Source organism: Eptesicus fuscus, chromosome 17 (genome assembly GCF_027574615.1).
Source record: "Eptesicus fuscus isolate TK198812 chromosome 17, DD_ASM_mEF_20220401, whole genome shotgun sequence".
Classification (NCBI taxonomy): domain Eukaryota; kingdom Metazoa; phylum Chordata; class Mammalia; order Chiroptera; family Vespertilionidae; genus Eptesicus; species Eptesicus fuscus.
Window position 1 is genome coordinate 60,973,491 of NC_072489.1, and position 21,088 is coordinate 60,994,578.

Sequence of the window (21,088 nt, forward strand, 5' to 3'; positions counted from 1 at the left end):
TGGGGACGGCAGGGGCCGGCGAGTCAGCCGGGGAACTGGGCCCGTGCGGCTCAATCAGGCCCTCCTCCCCCGTCCCCGCCCCCCCGCCCCCCACCCCCCCGTCTGCAGGTCTCAGCTGAGGGGACATTTCGACCATAGGGTCCCCGGCTGCCCTCCCCTCACTCCCCAGCCCGGCTCTGCCTCGTTTTCCCGGAAGCCCTGTCGCCATCCGAAATCACCTGGTTGGTTAGTTTCCTGTCCGCCTCCCCCGGCCCAGGTGGAAGGTAAACATCACACCTTCAAGGGACCCCCCGCCCGGCTGGACCCGAGCAGATGGGCCCCCCCACGTCTGTGGCATGAATGGCCCCCCAATCTCAGCTGCTCAGCAGTGAAGTGGGACTAAATCCCACCTGGCGGGGCCAAGGCCTCACAGGACACACGTGAGGGAGGAGCTGAGGGAGGGAGGGGTCCCCCGGGATCCGGCCGGCACCCATCACCCTGCACGGACGCTCACGGGCCTCGGGCCGCGACCCCAGATCTCTGCGATTGAATCCTGGGGATCACGATGCGCGCCCCTTCCCGTCCTGAGTAACAGCGCTGGGTCCTCACGGTCACGTCCCTGCCGGGTCCCGGATCCCGGGGAGCAGCGCCTCAGGCCTGCACCCCCGCCCCCCCCCCCCCCGCCCCCCGGCCGTCCGCTCGCCTTACCTTTGGCCTGCCGGTCGTGCGACTCCGTGAGGAACTTTTTGATCTTATCCGAGGGGATCGCAAAGGCGATGCCGGCCGTCACCTTCAGGGTGTTGATGCCGATCACTTCGCCGTCCTGAAAGGCAAGACAGGCCGGCTCAGGGGCCCACAGGCTCCCCTGAAGATGCTCACGGGGGGGGGGGGGGGGGTCATGGAAGACGTGGGGGGCTGGCAGGAGGGGCTCCGGGCCCTGGGGGGGGGGGCAGGCGTCACCGGGGTCTCGCCCAGCAAGGGGACCCGCACCCTCGGGCCCCCTCGGGGAGCACCGGCCGTGAAAACCGCCACGCCATTGCTGGGGGGTTTGTTCACCGCGGCTGGAACGGGGAGCCGGCCAAGAGCGCACGTACACCCCTCCTCGCCCTCTTCCCGCAGCCAGAGGTCAGCCCCCAACCCGGGCCCTCGCCTGTGAGTGAGGGGTGACCCCTGGAGTGAGGGGTGGCCCCTGGAGTGAGGGGTGACCCCTGGAGTGAGGGGTGACCCCTGGAGTGAGGGGTGACCCCTGGAGTGAGGGGTGAGCGGTGACTGAGGGCGGGATCGTGTCGGGGAAGAAGGCGCGAACCACACCCTGAGAAGCAGAAGGCCTTACCAGGTTGACCAGGGGGCCGCCCGAGTTTCCGTACTGAAAGCAAACACAAGGAGGTCAGGAGGTCGCCCTGTGAGGCCCCCCACACACACACACACAGGCGCCTGCGTGCGCTGCCTGCACCTGTGCCTGCACCCCGATATTCTGCGGGAACGAAGGGGCCTCAACCATTTCCAGGAAGTTTTAGATCCGCCATAAATGGGATTTTTTCTCCAAACTCTGAACTCCCTAAAACACCCCACACAACCTTCCCGGCTGCCCGCCTGCTGCCGCCCCAGGGTCTCAGCCTGCACAGCCCCCTCCCCGCCCCCCAATCTGTGGGACCCCGACTTCGAGGCTGGGGCTGGAAACGCGCACGCACGGCGAGTTCTAGTCCCGCTGCTTCACGCAGAGCGGGAGGGAGCTTGGGAACGAACCCTGAGCGGCAGCCAGGCCGGAAACCTGCTGCCGTCCTCACTCACTCACAGATGTGGGGGGTCCTCACTCACTCACAGATGTGGGGGGTCCTCATCCACTCACAGATGTGGGGGGTCCTCACTCACTCACAGATGTGGGGGTCCTCACTCACTCACAGATGTGGGGGGTCCTCATTCACACACAGACGTGGGGGGTCCTCATTCACACACAGATGTGGGGGGTCCTCACTCACTCACAGATGTGGGGGTCCTCATTCACTCACAGATGTGGGGGGTCCTCATTCACACACAGATGTGGGGGTCCTCACTCACTCACAGATGTGGGGGGTCCTCATTCACTCACAGATGTGGGGGGTCCTCACTCACTCACAGATGTGGGGGGTCCTCATTCACACACAGACGTGGGGGGTCCTCATTCACTCACAGATGTGGGGGGTCCTCATTCACACACAGATGTGGGGGGTCCTCACTCACTCACAGATGTGGGGGGTCCTCACTCACTCACAGATGTGGGGGTCCTCACTCACTCACAGATGTGGGGGGTCCTCATTCACTCACAGATGTGGGGGTCCTCATTCACACACAGATGTGGGGGGTCCTCATTCACACACAGATGTGGGGGGTCCTCACTCACTCACAGATGTGGGGGGTCCTCATTCACACACAGATGTGGGGGGTCCTCACTCACTCACAGATGTGGGGGGTCCTCATTCACTCACAGATGTGGGGGGTCCCCATTCACTCACAGATGTGGGGGGTCCTCATTCACACACAGATGTGGGGGGTCCTCATTCACTCACAGATGTGGGGGGTCCTCATTCACACACAGATGTGGGGGTCCCCATTCACTCACAGATGTGGGGGGTCCTCACTCACTCACAGATGTGGGGGGTCCTCATTCACTCACAGATGTGGGGGGTCCTCATTCACTCACAGATGTGGGGGGTCCTCATTCACTCACAGATGTGGGGGTCCTCATTCACTCACAGATGTGGGGGGGTCCTCATTCACTCACAGATGTGGGGGTCCTCACTCACTCACAGATGTGGGGGGTCCTCATTCACTCACAGATGTGGGGGTCCTCACTCAGAGATGTGGGGGGTCCTCATTCACTCACAGATGTGGGGGTCCTCATTCACTCACAGATGTGGGGGGTCCTCATTCACACACAGATGTGGGGGGTCCTCATTCACACACAGATGTGGGGGGTCCCCATTCACACACAGATGTGGGGGGGTCCTCATTCACACACAGATGTGGGGGGTCCTCATTCACACACAGACGTGGGGGGTCCCCATTCACTCACAGATGTGGGGGGTCCTCATTCACACACAGATGTGGGGGGTCCCCATTCACACACAGATGTGGGGGGTCCTCATTCACACACAGATGTGGGGGGTCCTCATTCACTCACAGATGTGGGGGGTCCTCATTCACACACAGATGTGGGGATCCTCATTCACACACAGATGTGGGGGGTCCCCATTCACACACAGATGTGGGGGTCCTTATTCACACACAGATGTGGGGGGTCCTCATTCACTCACAGATGTGGGGGGTCCTCATTCACTCACAGATGTGGGGGGTCCTCATTCACACACAGATGTGGGGGGTCCTCATTCACACACAGATGTGGGGGGTCCCCATTCACTCACAGATGTGGGGGGTCCTCATTCACTCACAGATGTGGGGGGTCCTCACTCACACACAGATGTGGGGGGTCCTCATTCACACACAGATGTGGGGGGTCCTCATTCACACACAGATGTGGGGGGTCCTCATTCACACACAGATGTGGGGGGTCCTCATTCACTCACAGATGTGGGGGGTCCTCATTCACTCACAGATGTGGGGGGTCCTCATTCACTCACAGATGTGGGGGGTCCTCATTCACTCACAGATGTGGGGGTCCTCATTCACTCACAGATGTGGGGGGTCCTCATTCACTCACAGATGTGGGGGTCCTCATTCACTCACAGATGTGGGGGGTCCTCATTCACTCACAGATGTGGGGGGTCCTCATTCACTCACAGATGTGGGGGGTCCTCACTCACTCACAGATGTGGGGGTCCTCACTCACTCACAGATGTGGGGGTCCTCACTCACTCACAGATGTGGGGGGTCCTCACTCACTCACAGATGTGGGGGTCCTCATTCACTCACAGATGTGGGGGTCCTCATTCACTCACAGATGTGGGGGTCCTCACTCACTCACAGATGTGGGGGTCCTCATTCACTCACAGATGTGGGGGTCCTCATTCACTCACAGATGTGGGGGGTCCTCATTCACTCACAGACGTGGGGGGTCCTCACTCACTCACAGATGTGGGGGGTCCTCATTCACACACAGATGTGGGGGGTCCTCATTCACTCACAGATGTGGGGGGTCCTCATTCACTCACAGATGTGGGGGTCCTTATCCACTCACAGATGTGGGGGTCCTCATTCACACACAGATGTGGGGGGTCCTCATTCACACACAGATGTGGGGGTCCTCACTCACTCACAGATGTGGGGGGTCCTCATTCACACACAGATGTGGGGGGTCCTCACTCACTCACAGATGTGGGGGGTCCTCATTCACACACAGATGTGGGGGGTCCTCATTCACTCACAGATGTGGGGGGTCCTCATTCACTCACAGATGTGGGGGTCCTCATTCACTCACAGATGTGGGGGTCCTCATTCACTCACAGATGTGGGGGTCCTCATTCACTCACAGATGTGGGGGTCCTCACTCACTCACAGATGTGGGGTGTCCTCATTCACACACAGATGTGGGGGTCCTCACTCACTCACAGATGTGGGGGGTCCTCATTCACACACAGATGTGGGGGGGTCCTCATTCACTCACAGATGTGGGGGGTCCTCATTCACTCACAGATGTGGGGGTCCTCACTCACACACAGGTGTGAGGGGGTCCTCATTCACTCACAGATGTGGGGATCCTCATTCACACACAGATGTGGGGGGGTCCTCATTCACTCACAGATGTGGGGGGTCCTCATTCACTCACAGATGTGGGGGGGTCCTCATTCACTCACAGATGTGGGGGGTCCTCACTCACTCACAGATGTGGGGGGTCCTCATTCACTCACAGATGTGGGGGGTCTTTATTCCCGCCGGGGAGACACGTGACGTGGGGAATGTGATTTAGAAAAGATCCCACACGTGGGAGGGGAGTGGCCCGGCCTCATCAGACACCGACTAGGGCAGGGGTGCCACTCAGGTGCACCCCAAGGCTCAGCAAGCCCCACTAGGCACTAGGGTCTATGCTGGGGAGAGGGGGTCCCCCAGCTGCAGCGCTTGGCCGATCTACAGTCCCCTGCAGCCCAGCTGGCCTGGCTCAGTGGTCAAGCGTTGACCTATGAACCAGGAGGTCAGGGTTCATTCCCGGTCAGGGCACAGGCCCGGGTTGTGGGCTCCAATCCCCAGTGTGGGGCGTGCAGGAGGCAGCCGATCCGTGATTCTCTCTCATCATGGATGTTTCTCCCTCCCTCTCTCTCCCTTCCTCTCTGAGTTCAATAAAAATATGTTTTTAAAAATAAAACAAATAAAGTCTCCTTCCCAGCAGTCCCTGCGGGCGGCTAAGGGGCCGAGCCTCCTGCTCCCGGGAACCCCTTGGACGCACCTTGGGGATCAGACCGCACCCTGGTTCCCAAGCCAGACTCCCCGAGACCTGCAGGACCCCGCCGACCCCACAGGACCCCGCCGACCCCACAGGACCCCACAGGACCCCGCCGACCCCACAGGACCCCGCCGACCCCACAGGACCCCGCCGACCCCACAGGACCCCGCCGACCCCACAGGACCCCACAGGACCCCGCCAGCCCCACAGGACCCCGCCGGACCCCACAGGACCCCGCCGGCCCCACAGGACCCCACAGGACCCCACAGGACCCCGCCGGCCCCACAGGACCCCGCCGACCCCACAGGACCCGCCGACCCCACAGGACCCCGCCGGCCCCACAGGACCCGCCGGCCCCACAGGACCCCACAAGACCCTGCCGACCCCACAGGACCCTGCCGACCCCACAGGACCCCGCCGGCCCCACAGGACCCCACAAGACCCCGCCGGACCCCACAGGACCCCGCCGGACCCCACAGGACCCCGCCGGACCCCACAGGACCCCGCCGACCCCACAGGACCCCGCTGACCCCACAGGACCCCGCCGACCCCACAGGACCCCACAGGACCCCGCCGACCCCACAGGACCCCGCCGGCCCCACAGGACCCCGCCGGCCCCACAGGACCCCACAAGACCCTGCCGACCCCACAGGACCCCGCCGACCCCACAGGACCCCACAAGACCCTGCCGACCCCACAGGACCCCGCCGACCCCACAGGACCCCACAGGACCCCGCCGGACCCCACAGGACCCCGCCGGACCCCACAGGACCCCGCCGGACCCCACAGGACCCCGCCGACCCCACAGGACCCCGCCGACCCCACAGGACCCCGCCGACCCCACAGGACCCCGCCGGACCCCGCCGACCCCACAGGACCCCGCCGGACCCCACAGGACCCCACAGGACCCCGCCGACCCCACAGGACCCCACAGGACCCCGCCGGACCCCACAGGACCCCACAGGACCCCGCCGGACCCCACAGGACCCCGCCGACCCCACAGGACCCCACAGGACCCCGCCGGACCCCACAGGACCCCGCCGACCCCACAGGACCCCGCCGACCCCACAGGACCCCGCCGACCCCACAGGACCCCGCCGACCCCACAGGACCCCGCCGACCCCACAGGACCCGCCGGCCCCAGGCGCCGCCGGCCGGGCTCACGTTGATGATGGCGTCCGTCTGGATGTAGTCCATGTCGGAGTCCCGCAGCCCCAGCTCCTTGCCGCCGCGCTGCGTGGTGCTGACGATGCCGGTGGTGACCGTGTTCTGCAGGGAGAAGGGGCTCCCGATGGCGACCACGAACTCGCCCGGCCGCAGCTCCGAGGAGCGGCCCAGCAGCAGCGCCGGCAGCTTCCCCTGCAACACACGGGCCCTCGTCGGCTCCGGCCTGCAAACCTGCAAACCGGGCCCAGCCCCGTCCCTCCCTGGCCCGGCCCCTCTTCCCTTCCCGCCACGGTGCTCCCTGCGCCGCCGCTGTGGTGAGCGCCAAGGCCGCGCCTGGCGGCACCCGGGGTCTCGCACACCTTGGAGCCATCGGCGCGGACCTGCCCTGAGACCCTGGGACCAGGAGCCGGAGGGAGACGCACTCCAGATGTGGGGTCACTGCCCGGGGTTCCCCGAGCCCGCACACCCCGGGGGAGGGACAGGCACACCCTCCGAGCCCGGGCGGTCGGAGCAGCGCATCCTGTGCCAAGTGCACGCCACCTGGTGAGCGGCGGGGCGGGGCGGGGCGGCCAGGACCCCCAGACGCCAAGACCAGGGGTGGGCTCCCTCCGGGTCTGAAAAGGCCCCGACCAGCTCTGCTCCCGGCCGGGCAGGCTGAGCCACGCGACCCGGATGCCCCGTGAAGGCGGCAGGGCCGAGCCCCCACCAGCTCCGCACGGACAGCGTGAAGGCAGCTCAGGGCGCCGGCTGAAGAGAGCCCTGGGCCCCCACTCCCGCCCTCCCCAGGGCCCAGGAGTCCTTTCTGCCTCTGTCCTCTGAGTGCAAACAAGCAGCGGCCCCAAACCGCGTGGGCCAGGCCCAGAAGGCCGCGTCCAGCCCAGGCCGCGTGCGAGTCACCACCCGGGTGCTCGCGTCCGTCCACCCCCAGAGAGAAAGAAGCGAGGGGGTCCGGGGGGTGGGCTGGGGGGACCAGCCGTGATTCAGCGTGTCCTCTGCCGGGGACGGAGCAGACACCCGCGGATGGGCCCATTGAACAGACGGAGAAACTGAGGCTCTGGGCAACTGGATGGCGTGAGACAGAGGAGGACGGAACCCTGGGCTGTGGCCTGGCCCCAGACCCGCACCCTCCACACACAGCACCTCGCCAGCAAGACCTCCCCACCCAGCAAGGAAGGCGATGCCCGGGAGCTGCTGGGCCAGCAGGTCAGGGAGGAGGAGGAGAGAAATGTTGGGAGGGAGGACCCAACACCTAACACTGAGCCCTGGCCGGTGTGGCTCAGTGGATAGAGCGTCCACCTGGGGCCTGAAGGGCATGTACCTCGACTGCAGCTCGATCCCCAGCCCTGTGAGATCCTGGCCTGAGCTCACAACCACTGCAGCCTCGGCGTTCTCATCTGGCAAATGGGACCGTGCCACATGCCCCCCTCCCCGGTCCGTCTGAGGATCCGGGGGCCTCGGGCTGAGCAGCTGTTTGGAGAGGCCTGGCTCGTTTTAAGCATCGCTCTGGGCCAGGGAAGCCTCACGGAGCTGTGGGGACTTGTCAGTCCCGGGTCTGTGCAGACCCAACAGGGGAACCTCACCAGCTGAGCTCCCCCCGCCAGCCGGGCCACCCCGCCGTGCACGGGAGAAGCCGGGTGGGGTCGCCTGAGGCCAGAGCGCAGGGCGCTGCCGGGAGGGGCAGGCTGCAGCGCACTCCCCGCTCGGCTCCTCCGCGCCAGGCACAGCCGCCAGCTCAGCGGCCTGTTTGCCCTGGGCCCTCGCCAGGCGTCCCTGCCAGGAGTGACCTCATCCACAGTCGCAGTGCGGCGGCGGGAGTCGGGCCGGTGCTGGGAGGCCCACGGGGACGCTCCTGCTCCTTCGGGGCCTGGGACAGCCTCGGGGCGGGGCGTGAGGGGGAGCAAGGGGGGAGGCTGGGTCTGCCCGGCCGCCCACGGTAACAGTTGCTTCTCACCAGCTCAGTGCACGCGATCAGTGCACGCCTTCAAGCTCAGCAGAAAGGAGGCTGGGCCACACCTGCTCAGCCACAGGCTGGGGTCCCATCGGAAAGTGACGGCCACCCCCCTCCCGAACCCCGTCCCGGGCTCCCGGGTCTCGGGGTGTGTAGGCGGCAGAGGGGCCTGAAGACAGCGCTCTGCTCAGTCTGAGCTCGGGCCCAGAGACAGGCAAGGAGGCAGACACTGGAGGGAAGGGGGTGCAGCAGCGGTGAGGACACAGAGGGGAGACCCCAGGGGCCTGCGTGCTGCTCAGGGGACTCCCCGGGGACCCCGAGGGCAGCGTGGTGCCAGTGCAGTGAGGCCATGCACACGCGGGCGACCACGCAGCTTGGACGATGGGGCATCAGCCATGCAGCCCACGGACTCCCAAAGGCCCGTCCCCCTGAACAGAGGAAACAGGGCACACGGGCACAGCCGGGCCCGTGGGCAGCGCTGAGGGCACGCGGGCACAGCCGGGCCCGTGGGCAGCGCTGATTCCCACCGGTGCAAGCTTTGCTCACGCACACATTTCACGGACCGTGAAGGACCGACGTTAGAAAAAGCGAGCAGACAGATACACACCAGGGGCCGGGTCCGACAGGAAGCCTGAATTCAGATGACAAAGCACTTCCATGACCTCCTGGGGCGTGAGAGCCTGTTCTCCCCATTTTACAGACGTGAAAACTGAGGCTCGCGGGAGTGGCTTCTCCGCTCACGAGCAGCTCGGCTGAGCGAGAAAGCAGGCTTCCCAGCTGAGCCCCGCTCTCCTGCCCTCACCGCGAGGGACGCTCTGCCCCGAATGACTGGTTCCGAGAGGCGGCGGGGGCCTGGCGCCAGTTTGGGGGACCGGCTGGCCCCGCAGCATCAGGCTCCCGTCTGTTCCAGACCCAAGTGCAGCCCGTTCCGCACCTCCCCTCCCCTCCGGCCTGTCTGCGCGGCGCGGCCATACGTTTGCTGGCCAAATGCCCGCAGTCAGTGAGCGTCTGATTCCACAGCCGTCTAGACAGACGCTCCACGGGGGGCTTGGGGAGATGAAACGCAGATACGGCGGGAAGCGCAAGGCCACGCCCGGCCTTGACCTGCAGACAGGAAACACCCGCTCACACAGGTCTAACCCTGCGCCGTGTCCCCGGGCTGGTTCCCGCGCCTCCACATCAAAGCGCCCCAAGGCTCCCGGCTACAGACACGATCTGATCTCCTCTGAGCGGCCCAGCCAAGGCCAGCCCTTCCCTAACAGCCATCCCCCATCTCCCCCATCTCCCCATCTCCCCCACCTCCCCCACCTCCCCCACCTCCCCCATCTCCCCATCTCCCCATCTCCCCATCTCCCCCATCTCCCCCATCTCCCCATCCCCCCATCCCACATCTCCCCATCTCCCCATCTCCCCATCATCTCCCCATCTCCCCATCCCCCCATCATCTCCCCATCTCCCCATCCCCCATCCCCCCATCATCTCCCCATCCCCCCATCTCCCCATCCCACATCTCCCCATCTCCCCATCTCCCCATCCCCCCATCTCCCCATCCCACTTCTCCCCATCTCGCCATCTCCCCATCTCCCCATCCCCCCAGCTCCCCAGCTCGCCATCTCGCCATCTCACCATCTCCCCATCTCGCCATCTCGCCATCTCCCAGAGCCTCTCCAAGGCAGACAGCCCCCCCCCCGCCCCCCCAGCTTGGCAGATGGAGAGCAGGGGGAGGGGGGGATGAGGCCTGTGCTGCTCACTCGGCTGCCCCAGCCACCACGGGGACGAAGACGAAACTCCTGCACGAGGCAGGGAGGCGGGCGAGCGCCGAGGCTCAGGGTCAGAGATGGAGCCCTCGGCCCCACCCAGAGAGCCGGCCGCTCAAGCGCAGCCCAAGGCCTTCTAGGACCAGGGCCATCCCAGTCCCCAAAGTCACGCCCAGCTCGTGAGCGGGGAAGCCAGGAGGCCAGGGCGTCGACATGCCTGCCGCCCGCAGTCTGCACGCTCACGACCGAACCAACGAGAGTGAGTTTAAGAAAACACAAACCTGCCCGGCCGCGTGGCTCCGTGGTTGAGCGTCGACCTATGAACCATAAGGTCAAGGCTCGATTCCCGGTCAGGGCACAGGCCCGGGTTTCAGGCTCGATCCCCAGTGGGGGGCGTGCAGGAGGCAGCCCATTAATGACTCCTCTCTGAAATCCATCTCTCATCATTGATGTTTCTCTCTCTCCCTCTCCCTTCCTCTCTGAAACCAATAAAAATAAATTTTATTAAAAAAAGAGCAGAGGGCCCAGCACATTCCTCCTCGTGCTCACTGGCCCCACTGGCGAGGGGAGTGTGGCCCCGTGATCGTCTTCGCCAGCTCGGGAGCAGCCTCCCTAGGAATGGGGTGCACGGAGGGAACCTAAAACCAGCTCAGGGCTCTGCCCTCAGGGGAAGGGGTCGCCGGAGCGGAGACCTGGTACCTCACTGTGTTCAGAAAGGGCTCCGGTGAGTGTGCTCTCTCAGGCAGGTTTGGGGGGCAGGGGGGTGGGGGCAAGAGGGGAAGTCTGCTGCAGAGGAAAGCCGGGCCTCCACATCTCCGCCAGGTCAGCAAGAGCCACGGGGGAACCCCGGCCCCGCGGGCCCTGCCTGGGGCTCTGACATTCCCTCGGCCCTTACAGCCAGCCCCTCCGGGGACAGAGGGTGGAGCATCGGCCTGGGTCCCTCACTAGGGGCCTGGGGGTCCCCCGGCTCGGCGGTGGCGTCCCCAGGACTAGAATCCTCTGCGCCTTCGAGATGCCGGGTGTTCTCGTCCCAGCCCACGCTGCCCACGGCCCACGCTGTCCATGGCCCGTGCTCAGCACAGCTGGCGGCCAGACAGCCACGCGGTGCCCGAGCGTCCACAGGCAGGTGAGGGGGCAGAGGCGCCGAACCGCAGGGCGATGGGACGGAGGAAAACAGAGAGGCCAGGCGGAGGGAGCGTTCCCGCCTCCAGGCCAGGCGCTCCTCCAGGGTGGACGAGCCCGGGCAGGGGGTGGGGGAGGCAGGCCTGGGCGCACCACCTGCTGCGGGGCTCTGCGGGGGGGGGGGGGGGGCGCACTGAGTGAATCACGGCTGCGCAATCTCCCGGGAAGAGGCTGTGCTGAGCTGAGCGATGTCCCAGCTGAGGCTGCTTCCGGCTGCTCCCCAAAACCAGCAAGGGGGGTGCAGATGAAGACTTAGACAAAGTAGGCACACACGGAGGCATGCATGCACACACACACAGAGGCACACAGCGGACACACAGAGGCATGCACACATGCACACACAGGCACGCACTGCACATGCACATGCACACGCACAGAGATGTGCACACCCACACAGAGGCACATGCACACAGGCACATGCACTCACAGAGGCATACACGTGTACACAGGCATGCACACACACGCAGAGGCACACGCGCACACACGGAGGCATGCACACATGCACACATGCACACGCAGAGGCACGCACATGCACACACGGAGGCGCACACACATGCATACAAAGGCATATGCACACTCACACAGGGGCACACGTGCACACAGGCATGCACGCACACACACACACACTCACAAAGAGGCACATGCACACGCACAGAGGCGTGCAAACATACACAGAGGTGCACACGCACACACAGAGACATGCACTCACACACACTGACACCCCAGCCTCCTCACATCCGGGGAGCACACTGCCCGGGGCAGCAGCACCTCTGGACTTGACCTTGGTCCTGTACTAACCCGCCCCCTGACCGTGGGCACTCGGACTGCTCTGGGCCTCGGTCCCAGCACTTCCGACAGAAGGCAGCCGGGCCGGTGCCGGCCATGGCCTCCGGCCTGACAGGCAGGGCTCCTTCCCGGAGACCTGGTTCATTCCCAAAGCCCTCTCAGCAGACAGCAGTGAGCGGTCAGATCAAACCCGGCGCCAGCCTCCTTCGTCAATCCTTCCTACCACTCCCGGGGGGGGGGGGGGGGGGGACCTGAGGGCAGCGCCCGCCCCGCTCAGCCTCCGGCCACGCCGCGACCTCCTCCCGACGCTGGGAGACGGAGCCGATGACACCGGAGAACACACTGGCCGCTCTCTGTGACCGAGGGCGGCCCGTCCCTGCCCTTCTCGCCTGGAAAAGGAGAGGCTCCTGGGACAGGCATGTTGTGCTGCTGAGTCTGCAGGAGCCGCGCTCCGCCCGCGGCCGCGCCGTTCCAGGGCCGCTTCCGGGCGGCCCGAGTGCCAGGCGGCTTCAAAGGCGGAGGCGGCAGCCCCTGGCAGTGCCCCCCCCCCCCCGCCCCGTCCCACCCGCAGTGAGTCAGCGCCTTCTGGGAACAGTTAGGAGAACCTTTCATTTTCTAGAAAAAACACGCAGTGGGGGGCACAGCCCTCGCCCACACCCAGCAGGAGGCAGTGCCCCGAAAAGCAGACGGGCGCAGAGGCGTGGAGCGGGTCGGCGCTGAGACGCGTGGGAGCAGGTGGTCCAGGGGAAGCGAGATCACCTGGAGCTGAGCCACGGGGGCGGGACCAGCCACATGATGGACGGGGCTCCGGGCAAAATAAAAACATGGATGCCTTGTTCATGAAGCACACACCAGGTGCCAATACAGGGACTGAAATAGAAGCTTTTGCCCGGCCGGGGTGGCTCAGTGGCTGAGCATCGACCCCTGAACCAGGAGGTCAGGGCTCCATTCCGGGTCGGGGCACAGGCCCGGGCTGCAGGCTCGATCCCCTGTGTGGGGCATGCAGGAGGCAGCTGGCCAATGATTCTCTCTCATCACTGATGTTTCTGTCTTTCTCTCCCTCTCCCTTCCGCTCTGAAATCAATAAAAATATATTTTTTTTTATAAAAGAGAAGGCAGAACAGAGGGTGGTTACCCAAAAATACAAAAGCGAGAAAGAGCAAATGAACAAGGAAAGAACCGCCCCGGCCGTCCGTGGACAGCGCCACCCTCCCTGCTCAGCCGCCTGTGAGCCACGGCGGGACACGTCAGCGTTTCTGATGCTGCTCCGACCACAGAGCGTCAACCACTGAGCGTCGGGGCCGTGCCAGGGAGTGTGTCTACCCGGCGGCGGCCCGAGAGGAGCCGCTGTCTGCAGCGCGAGTGACTGTCTCCCCGCGTCAGCCCCCGCGGCCCCCCTGGACCTGCTGGCTTCATCGTGGCTTCGCTGCCACGAAAGCGCTTGGCCAACAAATATTTACTTAAAACGAAAATCAGCCCGGCCGGCGTGGCTCAGGGGTTGAGCGTCGACCTAGGAACCAGGAGGTCAGGGTTCCATTCCTGGTCGGGGCACAGGCCCGGGTTGCAGGCTCCATCCCCAGTGTGGGGCGTGCAGGAGGCAGCCCATCAATGATTCTCTCTCTTCGTTGATGTTTCTATCTCTCTCTTCCTCTCCCTTCCTCTCTGAAATCAATACAAATATTTTAAAAATAATAAAAAATTTTAAGTCAATGAATGGGAAAGCGACAAAATAAAAGGATGAACAAACCAGGTCTCAACAGATCCATCGGGATCTTAAAAGTGGGGTTTGCCCAGAGGTCGAGATTGACCGAGCCTGGTGCCCGGTCAGGGTCACCGGCTCTGGGTGCGGCCTGGTTCCCTGACGTCGGGAAGTTGGGGTTCGGGGCTCAGGGAGCACAGGGGACAGGTGACAGTGCCCAGGCCCCCGGGGAGGGCTGTGGTCTCACTCGGCTCAGCGCTCAACACGCAGCCGCCGCTCGGCGTCCACTGTGGCCACGCAGATGCTCAGTTAATCCTGAGAGAATCCGTGAGGGAACGAACAGGCCAGGCCTCAGAGGAGCATCAGGATTTTTTTTTTTTTTTTTTTTTTTTTTTGGTTAATCCTCACTTTAGAGAGGGTGGAAGGGAGTGGGAGAGACACAGAGAGAGAAACATCGATGTGAGAGAGACACAACTGGTTGCCTCCCGCACGTGCCCTGACCGAGGTACGTGCCCTTGACCTTAATCAAACCCGGGACCCTTCAGTCCACGGGCTGAGCCAAACCGGGCAGGGCTAGGATTTAAAACTGGATAATAATTTGCAAAACATCTTTGAATTCCCGTTTTGGCAGAGAAATGGGTAAGATGAAGGCCCCTCTCTCTCTCTCTCTGCTTCACGAACAAAACAAAAGCAGCGGCTGCAGCAAAGAGGCTCAATCCCCCGGGAGAAAGAGCAAACAACAGCGGCGTCTCCCTCCCCGGCCATCAGGTCTCCATCCGAGCAACTCCACTCTGCTGCACGCCTGTGTGTCAATAAAACTTTATTTACAAACACGGACGGAGGGCCAGGTGAGGGCTGTTGCTCACTCACCAGGCTATCAGGTGGCACCGACGCCCAGCCCCTCCGTGAGGCTGGGAGACACTCCCCAGGGCCACCTGCAAACTCGGACCCGAGACCTGGCCTCCGCCCGCCAGCACCTCTGATAACAGCGTCGGGCCAGGGCCCTGGGAGCGCGTGCCCCGGGGAAGAGGCAGGACCCGGGGAAGAGGCAGGACCATATTAAGAGAAAAACGCAGCCAAAGAATTTCCTTCAATCAACTAAGTTCTTGAACAGGAGCCAGAGCACACAGGAGGGCGGGCGGCCCTGGTGGCTGGCGCTGAGACGGCGCACATTCCGAAGGGCCGCGCTTCGGTCGGGAGGGGCCGTCCTCCCCTCCCCGCCATCGCGATGACCTGGCCTCAGGAAACATGGATTCCCCGCCCTGAAGACGGTAGAAACCAATGCGGCGATGGAACCCGGACCGTGGGGTCGGGGAGAGAAAGAGGGGAGGCGTGAGCCCAGCACCCAGGGAGGGGACCAGGCAGGGGAGGACCTCGGTGAGGGGGGCTGTGCCCTGCAGGCCACGCCCAGCCCCGGGGCTGCAGGAGGGTGGGAGGCAGACGGGAGCCCAGCAGAGCAGAGGGGACCTGTGTTATCTGGGTCCCTGAGGCCGCGCTGCGGCTTAGTCAGCGCCTTCTGACGCGCAGGCTGCCCGGGCGCGGGCGGGAGGCCCGCGTGAGTCACGCCACTCCCTGTCCCGGCATCGTGGGGGGGGCTCCCCCCCGGGAGAACTCGGGGCAGATTCCCACACACAGGAGCGGAGCCGCGGTGCCCGGGGCCTGCACCTGCACCTGAAGGGCCCTGCCCCAGCCCGGCTCCCCTCCCCCGCCCCCCCCCCCCCCCCCGCAGCCCTCCCCTCCCCCCGCCCCCCCGCAGGGAACACAGCCCCGCCCCCAGGTCTCCCTCGTCTGCCACTTCAAGCAAGTCTGGCGGTGGCATCCGGCCCAAAGGTGGCCGGGACTGACTCGGGCCGGGGGTGAGGGGAGTAACCCCACAGCGGCCACAGGCTGCTTCCCAATGCCCCCCCTCCCCCCCGCCCCCGGCTGCTGGTGGCAGGGACGGGCGCCCAGGGCCTGGCTACCACGGCACAGCCAGGTGCCACCCCCCCCCCCCCCAGGCAGCCCCGAGCAGAGAGCCGGCTGGGGCGTCGGCGGGAAAGTGGGGCGGGGGGCCTGGCGCACCTCCACCCCATCTGAGAACCCACAGGGGCCGGTGCCCTCCCCCTCCCCCCTCCCTCCGAGCAGCGGGCTCCCATGGGCTCCTTCCACCTGACGGGCGTGTCCCTGGCGTGAGCGGCGGCGATGAGCTTACGGCAGCCAATGCCTGAGCCAGCAACTGGGTGAGAGGAGGCGGTAACGGACTGTGAGGTGTGACTGTCCCAGAGGGGTGGGGGGGGGGGGCGTGGAGCAGGGGGTGGCTAAGCAGAGGGGGGAGGGGCAGAGGGAGGGGCACCTCCAGGGCTGACCTCAGGGCCCTGCAGGAGTGAAGTCTCTGGGGAGAACAGGGAGTGTGTGAAGGGCTGCGGACAGACAGACGCCCTCTGAACCTGCCGTCAGGGGGAGGGGGGTGCCTTCCTCCTGTGTCTGCTAATGAACAGCTGTCAGTACCTTCCCCTCTTCTCTTTTTTAAAAAAAAATTTTTTATTTATTTCAGACAGGAAGGGAGAGGGAGAGAGAGAAACATCCATGATGAGAGAGAGTCATTGATCGGCTGCCGCCTGCACGCCCCCCACTGGGGATGGAGCCCACAACCTGGGCCTGTGCCCTGACCAGGAATCAAACCCTGACCTCCTGGTTCTAGGTCCACGCTCAGCCCCTGAGCCACGCCGGCCGGCTCCATTCTTATCCTCTCGTTACATCCCCAGTATTTCTGCCCGGTCTCTGGCCTAAAGCAAATGCCTCTCTTTTCTCTCCCTGCTCCTTCTCCCTCTCTCTCTCTCTCCCTCTCCCTCTCCCTCTCCCTCTCTCTCTCCCTCTCCCTCTCTCTCTCCCTCTCTTTCTCCCTCCCTCTCCCTCCCTCTCCCTCCCTCTCTCCCTCCCTCTCCCTGTCCCTCCCACTCTCTCTCTCTCTCTCTCTCTCCCTCCCTCTCTCTCTCTCCCCCCCCGCCCTCAGCTGCACAGGAAGCACGGCCCTGGACGGGATGTACATGTCTGCACGCACGGCCGTGGTCGCCGAGCACATGTGGAAACACTTTGCTCTGAGCTGAACTGGTTTGCCCTCCAGCTGCTTCCTGTTAAAGCGCTTGCAGGCCCGTCCTTCCCTCCTGGGCCCCATCCCCACCCAGGAAAGGGGCTCACAGCCCCGGACCGAGGGGAGCCTGCGGGGACCCTCCTCTGACGCGGGGGGCCGGGGCCTCTCCCAGCTGCGGGGACCCAGCAGCGAGTCCTCCCGGCTCAGCACTCGGCAGGGAGAAGCCAGAGGAGAGCACTTGGCCCAAGGCCAGAATGCCGCCGGCCACCTCAGGCCAAGGGCAGAGTGGGGAGGGGTGGGGGGGACGGGGGGGGGGCGCGGAGGGGGGGCGGGGAGGGCTGGAGGTGGGAGGGAGCTCCAAGAATGGGAGAAAAGCTGGCAAACCGGCTCCCAGAGAGTGGGACCTGACAGCGGCAGCCCATGGGGAGGGTCTGCTTGGTCTGCGGGGCCTGGGGGCCGGCGGGTGGGGGTGGGGGGAGGAGCCAGCCCGAGGGCAAGGCTGGCCGGGAGGATGCTGAGGACAAGTGGCAGTGACAGCCAAGTCAGCCACAGGGAGGGCGCGGCCCAGGTGAGAGCCCACAGCTCAGCCTGGCCTGGAGGAGGCGCGGCCTCATCCCGGGTGATCTGTCAGCAAAGGGCCGGGGCGGCGGGGGGGGGAGGGGGGAGAGGCCTGGGCTATTTGGAACCGAGCGCACCCCTCGGCCCAGGGGGTGCTGCTTCTGTCCTGCCTCCTCTGAGTCTCCCTGCCGGTTGACAGCGCGGCCAGCTCCCACCCACCCCCCCGCCCCCGCCTGCTCGCTCTGAACGGCGCACTCGCCAAGGTGGCCGCAGCCCCTAAATAAATCACCCACCCTCACAGCACGGACAGGGAGGGAGCTGGAGACACTCTGCCTTCCTCCCTCCTGCTCCTATAGGACACACGCAGCCCGTCCGTCCGTCCGTCCGTCCGTGGGAAGCGCCTGCATTTAATGCCCTTGCGTCTCCGAGTCCATCCCTTTTCCCTGAGCTACGAGCACAGCTCACCTCGGAGCGTGGGCACAGCTCAGTGGTAGAGCACCTGACTGCTGGGGGCAGGAGGGGGGACAGGGGGCAGGAGGGGGGACAGGGGGCAGGAGGGGGGACAGGGGGCAGGAGGAGCGGGACAGGGGGCAGGAGGAGGGACTGTGGGCAGGAGGGGAGACAGGGGGCAGGAGGGGAGACGGGGCAGGAGGAGGCAGGGGGCAGGAGGGGGGACAGGGGGCAGGAGGGGGGACAGGGGGCAGGAGGGGGACAGGGGGCAGGAGGGGGACAGGGGGCAGGAGGGGAGACAGGGGGCAGAATGGGGGACAGGGGGCAGGAGGGGAGACAGGGGGCAGGAGCCAGGTCCCAGCGCTCTGCCAAGCTGGCCTGCCGGCTCTCCACCTGCCTGGACAGGCCAGGATGCCCCCTGCAAACACCCCACTTGGCTCCAAACCTGAGAGCCGTCCCCAGCGGAGGGAGCAGGGACGGGGCCCCACCCACGTGTCCCCAGCGGGAGCTGCTCGGTGGGGGCAGCACCCAGGCCGCACCCGGCTGCGGGGAGCCCCACGGCTGGTGCCCCCATGGGCTCGGTGGAGCTGAGAGTCCGGGTGCGGGGCCGCGGGTGCGCTATTCCGGTCGGCGAGACTCCCACCTCTGGGACCCCTTTCTAACCGGGCGCCCAGCCTTCCCGCCGGCTGTTTAACATCCAGCGGACCCGCCCGGCCGGCGTGGCTCAGGGCCGAGCGTCAACCTAGGAACCAGGAGGTCAGGGTTCGAGTCCAGGTCAGGGCACAGGCCTGGGTTGTGGGCTGCATCCCCAGTGGGGGGCGTGCAGGAGGCAGCTGACCGATGACTCTCTCTCATCGTGGATGTTTCTCTCTCTCCCTCTCCCTTCCTCCCTGAAATCAATAAAAATACATAAACACACGCATTTTAAAAACAAACCGAAACCTCTCTGATCGTATCGCCTGCTTGTTACAGAAGCCCCCCCGCCCCCCAGGGCCGCCCTCAGCGTCCCCCCCACGCTGCCCGTGGCCCAGATCGGACGGCTCCACCCAGGGACGCGGCTCTCGGGGGCGCTCGGGGCCTCTGGCCTCTCCGGGCGTGAGGCGGGGTCGCCGGCCCGGGCCCTGGGCTGCGGGGGGAGACTGACCTCGTGGTCGACCTTGATGAGCGCGATGTCGGCCTTCTCGTCCACGTCCTTGATCTTGGCCTCGTAGGTGGCGCCGTCCTTCAGCTCCACCGTGACCCGGTGCTTGTTGGTGACCACGTGGGCGTTGGTCACAATCAGCCCGTCCTCCGACACGATGAAGCCCGAGCCGCTGGCCACCGGCACCTCCCGTTTGGAGAAGGGCAGCCTGGAACCCAGGGCGCCCGTGAGCCACACGCACCGAGGCGCCGCCGGCACCCGCGCACCTGGGGTCCGCGGAGCGGTAGAGGTGTGCGTCCTGCCGGCGTGCTCGGTGGTGAGAGCCTCGGCCCCGGCACCAAGGGCCGCAGGTCCGACGCCCGGACCGACCGACCGGGGTGGCGGGCTCCGCCCAGCCCGTCGGGGTGCGTGTGTGCGGGAGGCAACCCTCCCAGGTGTCTCTCCCACGTCCACGTCTCCATGTCTCTCTCTCCCTCCTGCCTCCCTTCCCACCTCTCTCTAAAGATCAACGAGAAAAACATCCTCAATGAGGAGTGGAGAAGGGAGGGAGGGAGGAGGCAGGACCTTAGGCCGACTTTTACGCAACCAAACAATTCCACTCGCCCTGGCCGGTGTGGCTCAGTGGGTAGAGCGTCAGCCAGCGGACCGAAGGGTCCTGGGTTCGATTCCGGTCAAGGGCACGTATCTCGGTTGCAGGTTCCTCCCTGGCCGGACCCTGGTCAGGGCGCGTGCGGGAGGCGACCATGGACGGGTTTCTGTCTTTCCCCCTCCCCCACTCTCTCTACAAATCCGTGGTGAGGATGAACCAAACCAATTCCACTTAGAGCGTCCCGTCGGGAATCGTCCCGAGGGCCAGGGATGTGGGGCGGCAGGTCCGGGGTACGGGGCGGGGGCGGGGCTCGGGCCGCAGGAACGGGGGGCGGGGAGGGGGGCTCTTACTTGCGGAACAGCTCGATGTGGACCACGGCCGGGGCGATCTTCTCCACCACGTCGGCGATGAAGTTGTATTTATGGCGCAAACTGTTGGGGTCTTCCTGCCCTGGGGACCGTGCAGAGGGAAGACACGTCAACCTGCGGCCGGGGGACCCCGCTCAGCACCCGCACGGCCTCCGGGACCAGGGCCTCCCGGGCCGTCGTGTCGGTGAGAGACCCGACGAGCCGAGGGCCCGGCCACGGGCTGAGTCCCTTTATCTGAGGGGGGACCTCCCTTCGGGGCCACGGGCTGAGCCCCTTTATCTGAGGGGGGACCTCCCTTCGGGGCCACGGGCTGAGTCCCTTTATCTGAGGGGGGACCTCCCTTCGGGGCCACGGGCTGAGCCCCTTTATCTGAGGGGGGCCCTCCCTTCGGGGCCACGGGCTGAGCCCCTTTATCTGAGGGGGGCCCTCCCTTCGGGGCCACGGGCTGAGCCCCTTCCCCTGAGCGGAGCCGCTCTCCTGCGAGCGAGACGGTCTAAGGTGCAGAGTAATTCCTGCAACTTCCAGGCGAGACCAAGCCCTCGGCAGGCTCCTGCGGGCACCCCCTCCCAGCCCCCCTTCCTCTCCGCCGTCCTGTGCCCCTCGCCTCTCGTTCCCGCCGGCCTGGGGGGCTGCACAGTCAGGCGTCGGCCCAGGTTACGCGCGGGGAAGCGGAGGCTCCCTGATGGCGCCCCCGTGGGCACGCGGCGCCCTTCACGGTGAGAACCAATAACGGGCATCGCGCACCCCCTGCCGAGCACCTCCTCCGGCCTCTCGGCACCCGCCGCCCTCCCGGGTCCCGGAGGCTGTGCTAAGGGGTGCGTCTCCCCGAGTCCTCCAGCAGAGAAATCAATCAGGGGAGCCATTCCTCCCCGCCCGGGACCAGGCCCAGGCCCGGCTGTGAGCAGGCCTGCGGGTGTGTCCTCGGCTCCGGCTCCTGGGAGGGGCCAGGCAGGTCTCCCCCAACCAGACCAGCGCCCCCGGGAAGGCCCTCTGAGCCCCTCGAAGACGGAGGATCACCAG

The 21,088-nt window shown here is 65.5% G+C and overlaps 1 protein-coding gene across 2 annotated transcripts in view; it reads right to left on the minus strand.

The window, feature by feature from the left end:
* Positions 1-21,088, minus strand: part of HTRA1 (HtrA serine peptidase 1) — a 35,031-nt gene that overhangs the window by 3,192 nt on the left and 10,751 nt on the right. For both annotated transcript variants that reach the window (XM_054728972.1, XM_054728973.1), the window contains exons 2-6: positions 20,051-20,150; positions 19,115-19,319; positions 6,518-6,712; positions 1,313-1,345; positions 688-802 (exon numbers count right to left, since the gene is read on the minus strand). In XM_054728972.1, the coding sequence (XP_054584947.1) occupies positions 688-802; positions 1,313-1,345; positions 6,518-6,712; positions 19,115-19,319; positions 20,051-20,150 (648 nt within the window). The remainder of the gene's footprint in view (positions 1-687; positions 803-1,312; positions 1,346-6,517; positions 6,713-19,114; positions 19,320-20,050; positions 20,151-21,088) is intronic.